Source organism: Embiotoca jacksoni, unplaced genomic scaffold (assembly GCF_022577435.1).
Source record: "Embiotoca jacksoni isolate LCO1_2020_lvr unplaced genomic scaffold, fEmbJac1.0.p SCAF_16, whole genome shotgun sequence".
Taxonomy (NCBI): domain Eukaryota; kingdom Metazoa; phylum Chordata; class Actinopteri; family Embiotocidae; genus Embiotoca; species Embiotoca jacksoni.
This window is the reverse complement of record NW_027185296.1, coordinates 559,667-576,422: the sequence shown is the minus strand read 5'-3', so window position 1 is coordinate 576,422 and position 16,756 is coordinate 559,667. Positions and strand designations below refer to the sequence as shown.

Genomic DNA, 16,756 nt, shown 5'->3' with positions numbered 1-16,756 from the left:
CCTTCCACCAAAATCAAACAAGCACACTTTGTTTTTTTCAGTACATGTTTATTATGTTGGTAATCGAACCAAGTGGGAGTCAGAAACACGGCAGCAAACAGTAGTGGCATGCACACACTCACTCTAACTAAAGTTGCACGAGGGAGTCGGAGCAGTTCATGACCACCATGACTTAGATTTAAAGGTCATCACCAGAGCAGATGAGTGCAGGTCGTCTATGCCATGGTCCTCATTGTACTACTCATGCATCGCACATTGATCTCTGGTATTCCCTAAAGTACTGCTATATATTATGAATCATAATTTAGATGTATAAAAAAAACAACAACGAAGTAAACTGCCTTTTTTAAACTAGTGAATTGTCTGCTACAGCCTCTATAAGAAAACAGATGTGTTCTTAATGGTGCCTACTCTACTGAGAGCGTTTCCTACACAGCGGGGAGATAAGGAGGCATCACATGGGAAGGTCCGTGAGCACACATGTTATGATCATGCAGATGTGCACGTGCTCAGCAGACATGGTCATATGCCATCTTCCTTCCCACTGATCTGTGTGGAATGAATAATACTTTGTTGTGCATTCTTATCAAAAAGCAGGAATAACTGGGGTTTTGTTGAAGGGATCCATGAGGGTTTTGTGTGAGGCTGTGCTAATCATGAACCAGTAAATGTTCCTTTGTATGATATCATTCAGAAGGAGCCTGTGGAATTTTTTTTACTGTCTCCAGTTGTTTCTGTGTGTTTATTAGCAGTATCTCTGACCCTTTTTAAATAAGACTTAAATAGGACAGGAGAAAATAAAGTCCTTTGGAGCTCCATGACCGCATTCACCAATCTTACACTACCAGAGGAAGAAGGCTTGGTCAAGTTCCAGATATAGTGTATGTCTGGGGAAATGTATCATGTCGCATTCCTTAGGTGTGCACTGTCTTCCTCACTTTGTCATCCTCAGGATATCACTTCAATGGGACATGTTCCTCTCTACATTTGGCCCCGGTTTACATCAGTCTTTTCCCTCTCTAGCCTGAATTAGTCCACCATTTCTTCCCGTATGGGGTCAGTGAATCCATCTGTTCCCTCCAGATTTGCTGCCCAAATGTAAGACCTACTGGAGTTACACTTAAAGGGGACACGCACATATCTGACTGGCAACATTCTCTCCCAAATAAACTTGGTTTTGGATTTCTTTTTCACTGCTGGGTTGCTTTCCAAATCTCCTGAGAGAGCCCAGGGCATCGGTCCAGTAAATGAGGATAATCTTTGAGACAATAAGGTCACAGTATCAAATGGAGGAGCTCCTCTCCAGTCCCGAAACTATCAATAAGCTTTTGTTGTTCCAATTTCTAGTCTGTGGTTGTGCACTGTGTAACAGACAGAGAATTCCTATTGCTATGTTGACAACGGGTGAAACAGATAGTCCTGCGTTCCTCCTCTTGTCTCGCATATTCTTAGTAGTAGTCTTCATAGTTCTTGGGGTTGAGGCAGTAGAGGATGGCGCCTCCAAAAGAGAAGATGGTGGATCCCCAGGCCAGGCCGTAGCCCCAGTTGAACTCATGGTACACCCTCAGACTGATTGTTTCTATGAACTTGATGGGGAACAGGACCAAGCTGCACACCTGAAGAACCACTGCAAGTGAAAAAGGAAAAGAGAAAATGTGGTGAATGTAAAAAAAAAAAAAAAAAAACTTCATCCAAGCCTGATGGATTTGCCTTGAAAATGTTTTCTTTTTAAGCTGGTCGGCTATTGTTTTTGTATTTTTTTTTAAATGATCTGTCAGCTCTTTCTTTTTGCTTCCAACAACACGGAACCTCTTTATGTACCTGCGGAGAACAGCATGACAGCCACGGGCTTGTAGCAGCGACTCCTGGAGCCGAAGCAGAGGGAGATCAGCGCCACCAGGAAGGAGAGCAGCGTGAGGACTGCTCCCCCCAGCAGCAGGGCCAGCGTGGCGATCTGCCAGTCTGAGACAAACACATACACAGGGACAGAAAGGAGGGGAGGAAAGCCATGAAAATCACACTGAGACAGAGAGTGACATAGGTGGCTAAAAAGAGGTTACTCTGGAGAGCCGTGTTGACAGGAGGGGAGGGATAACAGGAAGAAGGGAGAGGCAGCAGTCCACATCGGTTAGACACAGTAACACTGCAATCTCACATAAGAGAAGAATTATTTCACCCACTAAAGTTTGTGGTGAATTACCGCAGTGTAAATACAAACTATTTGTGATTTCGAGGCTGAGACACCTCGTCTATTATTCTGAGAAACTGAAGGTGGCTCCAAATGTTTTGATGTGAGCCAATGGGACTCCACAGCCATTGGCTGATGAAGAATGTGAACCATGCAGCGAATAACCCCTCGAACCAACACAACACTTTCTGCCTGACAAGAGGCCACGCACAGATTTCAGCGGTTCAGTAATGGATCCCGATGCAGCAGAACGGCTGAGAGGGATTCTGTGAGGTGACTCAGATAATGAGAATCCCTCCCTCTCGGTGGATGCCAGCTCAGCAGCATTCTCAGCATTTCATTCACATATACTCCAAAAACACTCAACTGGAAATAAATGCTGTCTCAATCCTCCTTTCTACGCTTGTTAAAGTTCCAAAGTGGAACCAGAGCGGGAACAAAAAGGGAGAGAAAAACATTATTTTAGAGTTTTTGTTTGTTTTGTGCACAAAAAAAAGCCAACCTCTTAAGCAGAGGAATGTGTTTGAAAAAAGTGTTTTTCGAGTTTTAATTAGCCATGGACAGTAATTGAGGATTGTTGAGAGACACAATATATATGTTTTATTTAGAGATTAAGGGTCTGTGTATTCACGGAAACAGGAGATCTGTCCGTAAACAAGTAGAGGATATTTTGATTAAGCATTTGATCACACAGGAGGAAATAATTTAAAGTACAGTGGGTGGGAACCAAAATAGCAAACATCAAAGCATAAAGGGGATTGGGCTCTGTATATGTGCTTCAATATAACAGTGGGTGGAAAGTTCACATTGACACCCTTTAGTTTGAACGTTTTCTTTTTTTGTTTACTAAATACATTACATTTTGTCTATTATGTTGCCCATGAAGGGAAAAAAAAAAAAAAAAAAAAAAAGGATTAAGTATTGCCAAGAATATTTCCTCTCTATTGAGGCAGAAAATCATTAAAATGTTCACCAGCGGGGAGAAAGTGACGGAACATAAGCTGCTTAAAATACAGTTCCCACTCTTGTTGGAGGGAAACTTTATTCCAGTGGCCAAGCAGCTCAAATATAAACAAACATCAACCACTTTTGACCAAATATGGTTCAGGATTTGGAGTTTGTCACCACAGGATGTTGGAAAGGGCCCACAATAAGCAAAGCACCCGTTCTCTCCAGCCTCCAGCTTGCACAACACCAGGCCCCCTCAAAGAATGACCCCACGACATGCCCTGTCACTGCATCGCTAGTTGCCGCTCAGCTTAAGGTGTACAGTGAGTTGACCTGCAGTTGTCAAAGCCCCTCGTCTCTGAGATATCTTCTCTGGGTCAGTTTGGTGCCTTCAGCCCAGCCTGTCTGGAACTGAGAGCTTTATCAGTGCGCCCAGGAAACAGCAGGATGCAGCGAGTCATCTCATCTCAGATTTGGAACAGACTCTGTACGCTGTGCAAGAAACACAGCCAGAGTTGGAGTGCTTAAAGGCTTCGATGAGCAGGAGGCGCCAAACTATTAATCTGAGCCCCGCACGATGACAGATGGAAAAGGAGATACAGTACACAAGATCTCCAATCTGAGCATTAATTACAGTCCCCTGTGTGCATGTCGGAGACTGCTGAAGTGTTAATCGGAAAAAAAAAATCCTTCAAGGCCCCAATTCAGGTTCTTTGTCTGAGACAATGGCGGAAGATCTGTGTCACAGAAGTGCCCCAGGTGTCTCTCTCGCTGTCACACACACTCAGCCTCTCTCTCGGGGCAGCAGGATGGAGAAGTGTTTAAAGCAGAGTGATCTTCAATTAGAGGTCCGTAGTTCGAGCCCTGGGTGTCTTTGAGCAAGGCGAGTGAACTACGACCACCTCAATGTGGCAAACACTGACCTCCCTCAAAGAGAAAACAAGCACCCAAAAATGGGATTGATAACGTATTACATTATTAATATGCTTTGGCGTCAGCACATCTGACTGAGTCTGACTCGCTCACACACTGGCTCCACATTCGTCCCCTCATCTCACACCACCCTGGCATCAACACACACTGCTCTTGCATTACCGTTCCACATTCCTAGCCCTGTGTCAAGTCTGTACCTTTTATACTTGACCTCCGTGCGTGTGAGAGAGAGAGGGAAAGAGAGAGAGGGATACCATATGTGTCTGTATATTTTAAACACTTGAGCGTACATCATGTCTACTCTCTAACTCACGCTACACACTTTTGTGGTTTCCAGGACAAACACACACACACACGGGCCTCGCGGAACAAGCTCAAAACATCTGAGTGGCCAGCTGCTGTTTCAAACTAACAGGATTTATTTAATGCCCAGAGCATGACACTGAGGAAATATTGTTGGGTTGAAGAGGAGGAGGATGGGGAGGAGGAGGGAGGGGGGACTGATTACTGGGATTCAAATCAATAAGCCTAGCCAAGCACAAGCCTGAGGAAATGGGAAGTTCGCTGTGTGCATTTACTGTGGTATGCTACTGCTGCTGCTGCTGAGAGCTGACATGGAGACTGCATGTCTTTATAAGGTACCAAAGTGCACTTTGTCTGCACTGACAGAAGAGAAACGGGGCCAGCGTGACCCACAGTTACTCACCTCAGACAGAAAAACAACATTTTGTCAGACTAACAAAAACACAATTCACCACTCAGCACGCAGGAGGAGGTCAGAGGCAGCAAACAAATTACTGCAGAATCAGTCAGTGCTTGCTTTCAGATAAAAGAAGAATATTTTTATATCCCTACATTTTTCGCTCGTCAAACACAGGGCGAAAGGCTTTTCTTAAACAGTAGTTTTGTCTGAAGGGGATTTTACCTGATCACAAATGCTGTTCTTCACCGACGTCACGCTACGTGCTTGCACACTCAGGGACACGGTGGGGCGCAGTGGGATAAACATACTTAAGCTCTGCCCACATTTACATTCAGAGGATCTGCATTTAGATCATATACAGGCTGATAAAATTCCTGCTCAGATAATTTCACACCATATTAACTGCTAAACATTTCAGTAGAGATTGTAAATTACCATGTGTGCACACAAAATACCACCTACAAACAAAAATATAAAAGCCCTAAGGATGGTGTGATTCTATAAATTATTGTTTTCAGATATATTTTTCAATTCTTTGATTACATGGTAACATGATTCTTTCATTTTGTGCATAAAAATACGCAATCTGGGGCCTAAAAGAGTTGAATCACTGCAATAAAAATGAACTGTGTTAAGGGCTATATTATGTTGTCAGATTATTTTTCTTCGCGATAATCATGATTGTTTTTGTCAGCACTGTTTGCAGCTATAGAATCAATTCTTTCAAAGTTCAGGCAGCCATGTAAATATGAAATGCTTCCAGGAAAAAGCAAGATGAGGGAACTCCATAAAGAAGTTTCCCTGATAGAGAAAAATCAGCATTTCTGTAGTGCTTCACTTGTTTCCCTGGTTACTAATCTCCAGGCATCTGGATCTCTGGGGAGTTCTCTGCTCTGAGTTGCCCTTGCTCCTTGGCCGGTGAAGAAACCCACACAAAGGCTCATTTTGTACGCAACAAAAGGCCAAATGAAACCCCAGCTGGACCACTCCTGGCGAGGCAAAATTCCCACATCTCTCTGTGTTTCAGGAAAAAACAGATTAAAAACAGATAGAAAACCAAAGTGCGTCCTATTCTTTAGACTTTGAGACTCAAGGATAAACTTTTGGTCGATTATTTCCCACATGGAGAGAAAAGTGTGCAGCCCGTTGTTCGCTATCTTATTTCATGTAGAAAAGTTCTGTCGTTTAAATTAACCAGGCAATAGCTGATTATAAAGTAATTAACATTTAGCGCTCTCTCGGGTGATGTTTTATAATTCTCACACACAGAATAGATTGCTTCAGCGGTGCACTGTCTGCAGGGACTCTTTGTTATTCCTGAGCGCTGTGCGTCTGACTTTCATTTGAATATGAATGTGGATGTCTGTCTACACCCATAATTCTGCCGTTTCGAAACATCCATACAACTACAACACCCAACTGGTTTAAAACTTCCAAACAACATGGTGGCGCATCAGCCCATCGCCCACAATAAGTGTGTCTGTATGGGGACATGAGCGTCTTTCTCACCGGTGGCCAGCGTGCTGTTGCAGGACCACTCCGCGGAGCTGACGGGCTTCCAGCAAGACGCCCACAGGGACAGGTAGTACTGGTCATCCGCCGTGACCCACGCCGGGCTCAACATGGCCCCGATATCCAGGCACAGCGCGAGAAAGACGCACACCAGTCCCACCGACTTTAGGGGCGTCAGCACCGACACCCGCACCTCCTCTGTGCCGCTCACAGATGAAGCCATAACGATCTCTAAAGTAGCTTACTCATGAAAAAAAAACAACTCAAATAGTGGTAGTAAAAGAGTAACAACATGTGTGTTTGGCAGAGTCTGCGTCGTTCCTCAGCTGAGTCAGGTTGAAGTTGTAGTTTTCCCCCCCTGCCCGTGCTGTGGCTTGCAGGATGGAGAGCCACCGCTCACTCCGCGTCCTGAGTCCGGAGGACGCTGCTGCCGCTGCTGTTCACCCAGCGCTCTGCTGACGGGACTAGCTGCGGATCACTAAAATATCACGGTGCTGCACCTGCTGGGTCCTAGTGCCTGGCTCTTATTCAGTGTCTCCCCCCTTCCTCCCCCCCCCCCCCCCCCCCACACACACACACGCCCCCGCCCCCCCCCCCCCCCCCACCTCGGTGTAATCTTCATTGTAAATGGAGGTTATGAGAAAAAAAAATTGACATTTCTATTATTCTCACAGATACGGGGGGAAGTATTCATATTCAGAACTAAAGAGCGGCGGATATTCAGTACAGAAGTTATAGCAACAACATTTATTCTAAGTATGGCAGTAGACTAACTGGTATCAGGACAGGCCTATAAGGCTATAGCATTTTAGAGTTTTAGTATTATAGGTGGAGCAAATTTGTACTTCTTTATATGCTGTATATTCCTAAACAGTGAGCTATTTTAAAAACGTTTAGGGCCTCTTCGTGCAATCTTCATCCGAAAAGTAACACTATAGCTTTCAGAGGGTACTTAAGGGCTACAATAGACAGGATGACATCTTTTAGTCTCACAGTGAAAAGCTATTGCTAAAATGATAAAACACCAGAAATCTAAGATGAACTCGAAAAGCTTTTGTATGTTATATAATTATTATTTAATTCATAAATTACTGATTTTGACACTTCGGGGATCTTTATGGTAGTATACATGAGTTTATACAGCCATACTCTTTACCTCAAAAAGGTCAGATTTGTTGGCCAATAATGGAATTACTGGTCATGTTCTATTTCTCATATGGAAGTTTATCAACCTTTAGTTGTAACCTTTTGTAATATTTTACAAGGTTTAATGCACCATAGGACTTCCAGGATAAGGACAGTGCTAACTGCCATTAAAATGTTATTGAAAATTGTGGTGGCACAAAAGCTGCTGGAGATCTTGCTGCTAAATTCTGGGGCAGAAATGTCAAATGTGGATTATTAGGAAACCTGCAGCCATCAAATAGCTTTTACAAGACGAAACATCCACAAATAAAAATCTGTTTTCAGACAACAATTAATTATATTTTCTCACTTTAGTTACATCCAAACTGAAATCTTCTTTCATCTCTTAAATGGCAACCTAACTTCTCCCTCTCGGCCTCTTCATGTTACAGTTGAATACCCTATTTTCCATCTCTCTCTCACAAACACACACACAGACACACAGACACACACACACACACACACATACACACACACACACACACAGACACACACACACACACACACACACACACACACACACACACACACCCTGAGAGGGAAGCTTACACCGCTCATTTTTTTTCCTAATTGAACTTAGTTAATTCTTCGTCCTTAGGGAAAAATCTCAGAATGAATTCATATTGATGAACACACACACACATGCAGATAGAGATGAGAACATTTTTGAAGCAAATTAACTTCACACATTTAATAAGAAATGCAACCTCAACATCTGAGTCAGACTCCTTATTAATTTACAGAGGTAATACTGTCACACTGTGAACCAGTGAATCAAAGAAAATAGTGATCAGCACATGAATGAAAGAACAGGGTTTCCATACATGAACCAAAGAGATTGGTGTGATATGCAGGTTTATATTATGATATAAAACTCAGTCTCTTTTCATTATGTGTGTGTGTGTGTGTGTGTGTGTGTGTGTGTGTGTGTGTGTGTGTGTGTGTGTGTGTGTGTGTGTGTGTGTGTGTGTGTGTGTGTGTGTGTGTGTGTGAGCACACAGATATGTTTGTACCCATCCTGACTGATTGCAATCTGTAATCATCAGTAATGAAGTTGAAAGACTTTGCCGCCAGGAACAGTTGACCTACACTCCTTTTAACACACACACACACACACACACACACACACACACACACACACACACACACACACACACACACACACACAATGACAAAACTAATCAGTGTTATTATACTGCAGTGGAGTTACCATACATCCATTCGCTTGCAATAGATTGAAGTATTCAAATTGACCGACATAGAACATCGAGCATAAGTTAAACGATGTGGAAAGAAATTGAAATTAACCATTGTCTCTTCTTCTGTCGAGGAAAATGTGATGATGTGAGCAAAACCAAAATTAAAGCAGAAGAGCATAAATATCAGGCAAATATGTTATCAAATTTAATATTAAATTCAATGCAAGAGGGTATTTTGCTTTTACAACCAAGTTTAGAATTGGAAACTGAAAATTTTACAGCTTTGTGTTTAATACTACTAAACTGTTATTGCACAATATAATAGTTATATCACAACAGCATAATCATCACAATTTAAACCAAAAAGTATTTTCTTTATAGTCTAATATTTTACATTTCTCCACTGAGTTTGATGTCCACTTGAAAGTCTGTCGAACTGAAATGGACAAACCTGATCATTTTATTTTATAATTGAATGCAGTTAACTATAACAAATTTAGCGACAAAGAGAGAAGGTGGGGGTAAATCATTTCTGCAGGGAAAAACAGGGAAATAGAAAAACCAAATACAAAAGTTTAGTTGATCATCAGGATTTCAACTGAAATCAAGCAGTGCAAAATTTGGTGGAAATACACACAAGGAAAGTGACTGAAATTAGATTTTTTTTTTACATTGTCATCTATTTGTATTTAGTTTATTGGTTATATATGTTTAATATATATATGTTTAGTTATTGATATCATATACACTGTTGACATTTATAGATGACAGTAAAGAACCACATCTGATGGTCACAAAAAACAGTGGTTTACTTAGTGGATTGAAATACAATTTTGAGGTACTTGTACTTCAGTGTTTTCATTTAATGCTACTTTATACTTCCACTCCACTACATTTATTTGACAGCTGCAATTTGAGACAATGCCAAACACAACAAGCTTTTAAAATACAACATATTGTTAAAGATTAAGCAAGTGCTTTACAACCTGTTTGACTTCTGACGTCTCACAAACATCAGTGTGTAGTTAGGGTCACATTTCAGATGTCTAGGAGTCGTTAAGAGCTTCACTTCATCGTGTTTTTTTCCCCCTCTAAACTTCTCGCATGGTTTAATTTCAATACATTTTCAAATGATCCAATATCTTGCCAAAACCAAAGATTAGAGAAAAAGTCAAAAAAAAACTTTGTGGATCAGAACTTCCTTCCTTCCTTCCTTCATCCCTCTCCCAGAAATCATCTGACAACCCTTCACATGTATCTGCTGTCCATGTTTATAAAACTGGATATAAAGTAGTTCAACTAGCTCCACCTGCAGCAGCTACAACGGTAACATGCTGCTTACACACTGATGCATTAATACTAATAACCTAATGATGTCATATATAATATCAGTCAGAGGGACTGACTGATATTATATATGATATTATTAGATGTCAAAACTACATTTTGCTCCGAGTACTTATAAATATGAACACTGTTATCTCAAGACACTAAGAAAATCACTGGGATTGCTGACATTCTGTTAAATGCAGTTCATAAAGTTAACGCGCTCGTCTTCACACTGTGGAGTGTCTCTTTAACTCAGGAGGCAGGGCCCTGAACGAGGCCTCTGTCGCAAACAGAGCTGTGTGCGCCTGCGCGTTCTGCATAGCAACTCTGGGGCAACAGAGGAGAAGAGGGATCGCTAATGCGCATTTTGGGGACGAAAAAAGGTAAAGAGAAGTTTATGTCTGTAGTAATAGACGTTTTCGACATGACGTGAAACCTGTAATATTTAGCGGAGGACTCCTCCTTGACCTCTCTGTTTGCAAATCCGGCCGTTTTGAATCATGTGTTGCTCATTAAATCTTATCTGAAGCTGGAGGCGCACCGATCCTACAAATCATCCCCCGCTTGTCAATACGCGGCGGGGCGCTAACCAGCTCCGACCCGACACATAAGCCTTTGCGGACGAGAATAGCCGCGGTGGAGCCCAGCTATCGGTGACCGAAGCCTTCCGTAGTGTCTCTGGTCATTGTTGTAACGGGGCGGCGGGGACGGGGGGGAGCTTTGTTGGGGACGTTTCCACTGCTGGGCGTCTATTTTGGTCAACAGGATTCCGGTAACATCCATGTGCAACACTGCCCAGCAGCCGCCATTGGTCACTGTCACTTCAGTCAAATATGTCTCATGTTCACAGCACAACAACGCCCTTAAAGCCTGGCTTCTAAAAAAAAACAAAAAAAAGTCTTCTAATAATATTAAAGTAGAGTTTTGTTTTTTTTCCCAGACGGAGGAGACTGTTGACCAGAGGGGATGTGATGTTTTGATACGGCTGTTCTTCCATTATATCACGCTTTTTTACTTGGAGTTACTTTCCAAGTAAATTGTTTTCAAAGTGTTGGTCTGAAATGACCTCCTTCTCAGTCTCTCAAAGGTTATTGGGATGTTGTTGCTGTGTTAAACTCAAAGGAGTCTTTTAAATATATATATATATATATATATTTTTATCTTAAGAGTGAAACAAAGGAAAGGGTGTAGTTGTTTAGAGGGGGACTTTTTTGGTGAATTACGGTCTGACTTGTATCAGCAGGTTCAAAGCTGTACATTAATGCTTGTTTGGTTTTGTGCAGATAAATCACCCCAAACAGACCCGCAGGAATCATGGGGACTGGTAAGTTGTTTTATAGACACGTTACTCATGATTTTCACATGCATTCGCATACATTTAATCACAAACCCTTCTCTTCTCTTTTTTTTTCTTTTCTTTACTATGGTGTTGAGTCACACAAAAGTTTGTCGTTGGAATCTGACCCTTTAACAATTCCCATTCTTCTTTCCCAAGGGGAATTTCCTGTTTTCCTGCATTGTGTTCAATTTTTTTTTTTCTTTTACTTATAAGGACTTGTGAAGATCACATCCCTTGAAAATGTAGTGTTCATAAGTTTTAGTTGAATTTTTTTTTTTTTTTTTTTTTAAACTTACCTAAAAGTGCCCACAAAATGTGAAAGAAATAAATTTGCTCATGTTATGTTAAAGACATGTAAGTGCAGATATCTAGGGGCGACGATGAGTCCCTGCATTGTCCAGTGTGTCCTCAGTCCAACCGGAGAGGAAGAGAAACGAGTGCAGACGAGCCTCGTGTTCGATTCAATGAAACAGAAAACTCGGCAAAATAGAATTGAACATTGGTGGTGCTTTCTGCTGCCAGAGACGGCTCTTGGCGAGGAGAGAAAGTTTGGTGCTGAACTCGCAACTTTTCCTCATTGCCTATGAAGATAATTTTTTAACATTACTGACAGTGTTAGTAAGTTAGCTGTCTGCGGATGTGCAGTTCAGATCAGTAGAAATAGCAGCTTGTCCTTGAGCTATCTACCACAATGAGGAAACTTTATTTATCAACTTTATTTATCGAAATGGATCTTTCGTGCGACTAATGGCGACACATACCGTACAAAACTAAACTAAACGCGGTCGATATATAGTTTAGCTGTGGTTGATTTTTGCTGCTATGGTCTTGTTAAGAACAGATAAGCAAGCTGTCACGTAAACTACAGGCTGAGCTGATTGCCATTTTTTAGGTGATCCACTACTGGCTCCAAACAATCTAACTTTACAATCACATATAAGAAGCCAACTACTAACTTCAACCAAATTGCCTAAACTATGAGAGCAGACTGGACGCTACATTGTCTCACTATTGAATCTTAACGTACCAAACGGTACGATCGGACAGGACTTCAATTTTACATAATGAACCTTTTAGGTTCTGAAATGCACAGGCGCCATTACTTGTTAATTTAGTCGCATATCACACATTCCCAGGGCATGTTGTGGCATCTTGTGAGCAAATTCTGTTGGGAGTTTATGTATATATTCTGGGTGTTTGAAACAAAGGGGCGCTCTGTCTCTCTAAGTTCATTCTCCCAATTTCTCTTATGTGGCGTAGGGACGGCTGCCTAAATCAAAGGAGCTTTTGTTTTTATGCAGAAATGTGGGCACTGAGCAGCGCTGGGCTCAGCTCTGCCGCCTTTGTTTCAGTCCCCACCTCTCTTCCTCTTTTCTGCATCTCTGTCCTTTTTTGCCTCACTTTCAACACTTTATTTTTGCTTAATTCCTTCCCGCTTTGCCTCCTCCCCCATGCTGTTCCGCTTACTGAGTCACCCATACTTCTCTGTTTCTCTCATTTTCTTGTCTCCATTGGTAATCTTGAGCCATGCTTTCTTTTTCTTCTTCTTCTTCTCGCACTTCTCATAATCTTATATCCTTCACCCCATTCACTGCTTTTGTCTCTGCCCCCCCCCCCCACCTCCCGCTGCCCTCCTCCCAGTGTTCCTGCCTGCAGACGCGGCCCACTCGGTGCTGCGGCGGCTGCGCAGGGCCAACTTCCTGCTGGAGGAGATGAAGCAGGGCAACATCCAGAGGGAGTGCCGTGAGGAGGTCTGCACCTACGAGGAGGCCCGCGAAGCTTTCGAGAATGAAGAGAAGACGGTGAGAGAATAAGGGGCACACGACACAAATAATCCCTTCTCTCCTGAAGACTCGACACACAGGAGCAGAAAAGTAGAGCACAATAGAACACCTGCCACACAGGTCAGGACAGGTCTTTTTTTTTTAACATTATATGGTTTGAGACAGTCAGCGGCTGTCGGGTTTCCCGGTAGGCCTGTAATCGGTCAGGCAAAAAAATTCACCACAGCTCATGGGGTCATTAAATTAAGCAATTTCAAGCAGCAACGGCCATAACACAATTACCCACAGGCAAGTTCAAAAACTCGGTTATCCTGTGCTTCATTATCCTGATTCATTCTTATTTTGACCTGTAGATGACTGGCTGGCTGGAAATCTCTGAAAACAGGACACCCATGTGGAGCTAAAAATCCACAAATCAATATTACTACTGCTGAGTAACTCAAACCCACGATTTGTAATAAGAATACAAATCCAAAGTTTTGTTTTGCAGGGTCTCATGTGTCTAACAGTGAAATCCTATGCCAAGAGAGGTAGCTTGTGGAATGTGGGTGTTTTTTCAGGAAGTGATTATTATCGGCAGGAAGAGCCCAGTGCATGCCAGAGGCGTATTTGTAAACCCATTGTGAGAGGCCAGAGAGCAAAGTCACGCAGATGGACGTGCACAATCATGTGGTCTCTTTTTGTTTGGGTGGTGTTGTCTGATCCCTTTGTGTTGCAGTAATCCAGATAAAACATATTCAAAAAGTGGGCAGTGTGTGCGCACTGAGCTTGAGTTTAGGAAACGGTTGTTTGTCATCATGTTTACACTGCAGCTGGCATGAATGTCACTGGACCTTATCTTGATTCTTGATATCTTTGATATCTTGTGGTTTCGACAACATGCCTGACTTTGTCCCTACTGTCTGCAGAGGCGGTTCTGGGAGGAATATGTGCGGGAAAGCAGTCCATCTGGAGGGCTGGAGACGGTGGTGGGCGGAGTCCACTCGCTCTACCTGATCGTGCCGTTGCTGCTGGTTGTGCTCATCATCGCTGCTATCGGCATCACTGTGTGGCGCTGCCACTCCCGTAAGCGCTCACAGCGCAGCCCCAGCCTGGGACACTCGCATCACAACCACGTCCTGTCTGTGGTCTCTATGGACCAATGGGGGAGGGATTACCACCACGGTGACCAAACAGAACTCAGTGTCCACAGCAGCCCAGCTTACCCAGGCTCTGAGCTCACGTCGGGGAGAGGAAGTGCCGGAGATCCGCCGCCATCTTATGAGGAGGCTGTGGGCCACACAGACGTCCAAATAGAGACAGAGCCCCCGCCACAGTATGAGGATATCGTCAACACCAGCTCTGCTAGAGTCAACGGTGGCCAAGGGAAGTAAGCGTGTTTCTAACTACCACCCCAACAAAAGCCCTAACCACACTAAGACCAGCTTTTTGTTTAGCAGTGCTACTGCTGTGGTATCACCAGCCTTCCCCATTCAACACATACAACACAAACACTATTAACTGTCTGGTGCGTGGACTAATGCAATCAAATCCCGGAGCCAGCGATGTTGAAATTTGCACTAACCTTTTGTCATTGAGGTGAAGTGAGAGCAGGAAGAAGCAAGTGAAATTGCAATACCAAAACCAGTCTACACCTGTGCTGCATCTCCTCAAGTTGCATCTATGCTGGCACACTGTAGCAGATCATTTAAGTCAGCAAGCATAACAAATGTTGCATGTGGCATGAAGGAAACATGGTTCTTATTGCCAACATGAAGGACAACTACTCTGTGTATATGGAGGTTGGGCTGATGCTTTATTGAAGGTTCGTGCCTATTTTTTTTAGACTTGAGTGGGCAACCGTGAATATTTTGTACCTATTTTTTTAATATCTTTGAATTTGAACACTTTGTTGTTAAAAAATAGTATTCATGGTTTCCATTTTAGAGTTTGTATATTGCAAAGCTTTGCTAAATTTTGCATTGCAATATTCATAAACAGCATTTAGACCATAAAACATAAATTTCCAGCCTAATTAAAGTTGCATTAAGCCATTTGTGACCAACATGGAGCAGAAATAATCTAAAACATAGCTAATCTGATTGCAACCAATTATCTGATCACATATTCAGCACCCTTAGTCTCAACACACTGTGATCAACTGACTAATCCAACTTGAATACTTACCTTTTAGCTCTGGTTTAATTGACTAATTCTTAAGAAAAATATCTGAGTCTTCAGTTTGTTGTAGATGATTCTTCACCAGTCAGTCATGTACTTCAGCTCTTTGCTGCTTCGTGCTGGGCGGGCAGCCCTGGCTTGTCTGTGTTCAATGTAAATGGTAAGTGGAGGTAAAAAAGAGCATCAGACAACAGTAAATGTTCAGGCTAAAAAACATAACAACGGTATAGAGCCACAGAGTTGGGTGTTGATTCTCGGTGGAGAATCACTCGTCATCACTCCACTTTATCAGTAATTGAATTCCTCGTTGGTATCAAAAAATAGGCTTTAATGCAGGTTTAAATAGTTCAGGTGCCAAACTAATGCATCGGTCCAACGTCAGTGTACACTTGTGAATGTTCTGGAGATTAAGATTTGAGATGAGGCCACCGGTTATAAAAGGGGCGCCGTTTTGTATACGCGTGTCATATGTGCTTATGTCTTGGTAATGCATGCAGCTCGGCCTGTACACGAGGTCAGATCGGTCTCTGCACTGTTTGTTGATGGTCAGGGATCACTGGCCCGCGTTCACATGGGGGGCCGCTGACAGCTGCTCAGAGCCTGCTTTAACTGTGAAACACCCCTCGTCCCTTTTCCCCTCAACCAACTGTAACTTCTGGATGTGAAGAGCTACAAAGTCTTATGCTGTACCACTTTCACTAGTTATGGAGTGACTTGCACAAGAATGTGGGACAGAAAGCAGCAGAGACAGGAGCTTTGACAAAAGAGTTATCGAGGGAAGATTCTGTGTTTAACATCACTACGGATGAAGTCCATGTTTAGCATGTGTAATGCACCTCTATATAAATGTATATAGTTTGTATGTGTGAAACTCACAATGAGATTGTTTTTTACTGCATAGGAATGCATTGGTACTAATGTAACCATAGTACAGTAGGTTGTGAATAAATGAAGGCACTTTGTGTTTAGGCTTAAAGTGAGCTGTGTAATGAAAAGTAGGACAGTGTGGTTTGACGTCTCTTAGCAATAACGATGTCATTGTAATCCTGTGAAGAAAAGTGCTCATATTCTTTATGCAGTGTTGCTGCATACACTCTAAAACCAAATGTATCTAATTTTCACTGATAAATGTCACTTATTTCCTGTCTACACCTCACAGACTTTGAGCAGTGATTATTATTATTATTATTGTACTTTTTTGTGTGTCGACCTGTGAACATCGGCACTTGCTATGACACTGACCTGAGTTGTGCTGGTAGGGCTAGCCATTTTGGTTAGGTCAGTTGTTTTACCGTTACTTACAGAGCCCTGTTTTTACAATGCCTTATCAAACAAAATGTTATATATAACATTAAATGCAAGGGAACTTGTTATAAATCCTCGACTTGTGCAAAAGCTTGAATTTATTTGTAATAAAACACCTAAAATGAACTCCACATTTCAATCAGTTGTGTTTTGTGAGCATTTGAACTTGCT

The 16,756-nt window shown here is 42.4% G+C and overlaps 2 protein-coding genes across 2 annotated transcripts; one reads left to right on the top strand and one right to left on the bottom strand.

The window, feature by feature from the left end:
- Nucleotides 1-27: 27 nt before the first annotated feature.
- Nucleotides 28-6,731, bottom strand: tmem47 (transmembrane protein 47). Its single transcript, XM_069150036.1, has 3 exons — nucleotides 6,282-6,731; nucleotides 1,822-1,962; nucleotides 28-1,627 (listed from the first exon to the last, which is right to left on the bottom strand). The coding sequence occupies exons 1-3, from the start codon at nucleotides 6,505-6,507 to the stop codon at nucleotides 1,449-1,451; spliced, it is 546 nt and encodes a 181-aa protein (XP_069006137.1). The 5' UTR covers nucleotides 6,508-6,731; the 3' UTR covers nucleotides 28-1,448.
- Nucleotides 6,732-10,278: 3,547 nt separating this feature from the next.
- prrg1 (proline rich Gla (G-carboxyglutamic acid) 1) lies at nucleotides 10,279-16,711 on the top strand. The gene is made up of 4 exons (XM_069150032.1): nucleotides 10,279-10,380; nucleotides 11,281-11,321; nucleotides 12,978-13,138; nucleotides 14,029-16,711. The coding sequence occupies exons 2-4, from the start codon at nucleotides 11,312-11,314 to the stop codon at nucleotides 14,491-14,493; spliced, it is 636 nt and encodes a 211-aa protein (XP_069006133.1). The 5' UTR covers nucleotides 10,279-10,380; nucleotides 11,281-11,311; the 3' UTR covers nucleotides 14,494-16,711.
- The last annotated feature ends 45 nt before the right edge of the window (nucleotides 16,712-16,756 follow it).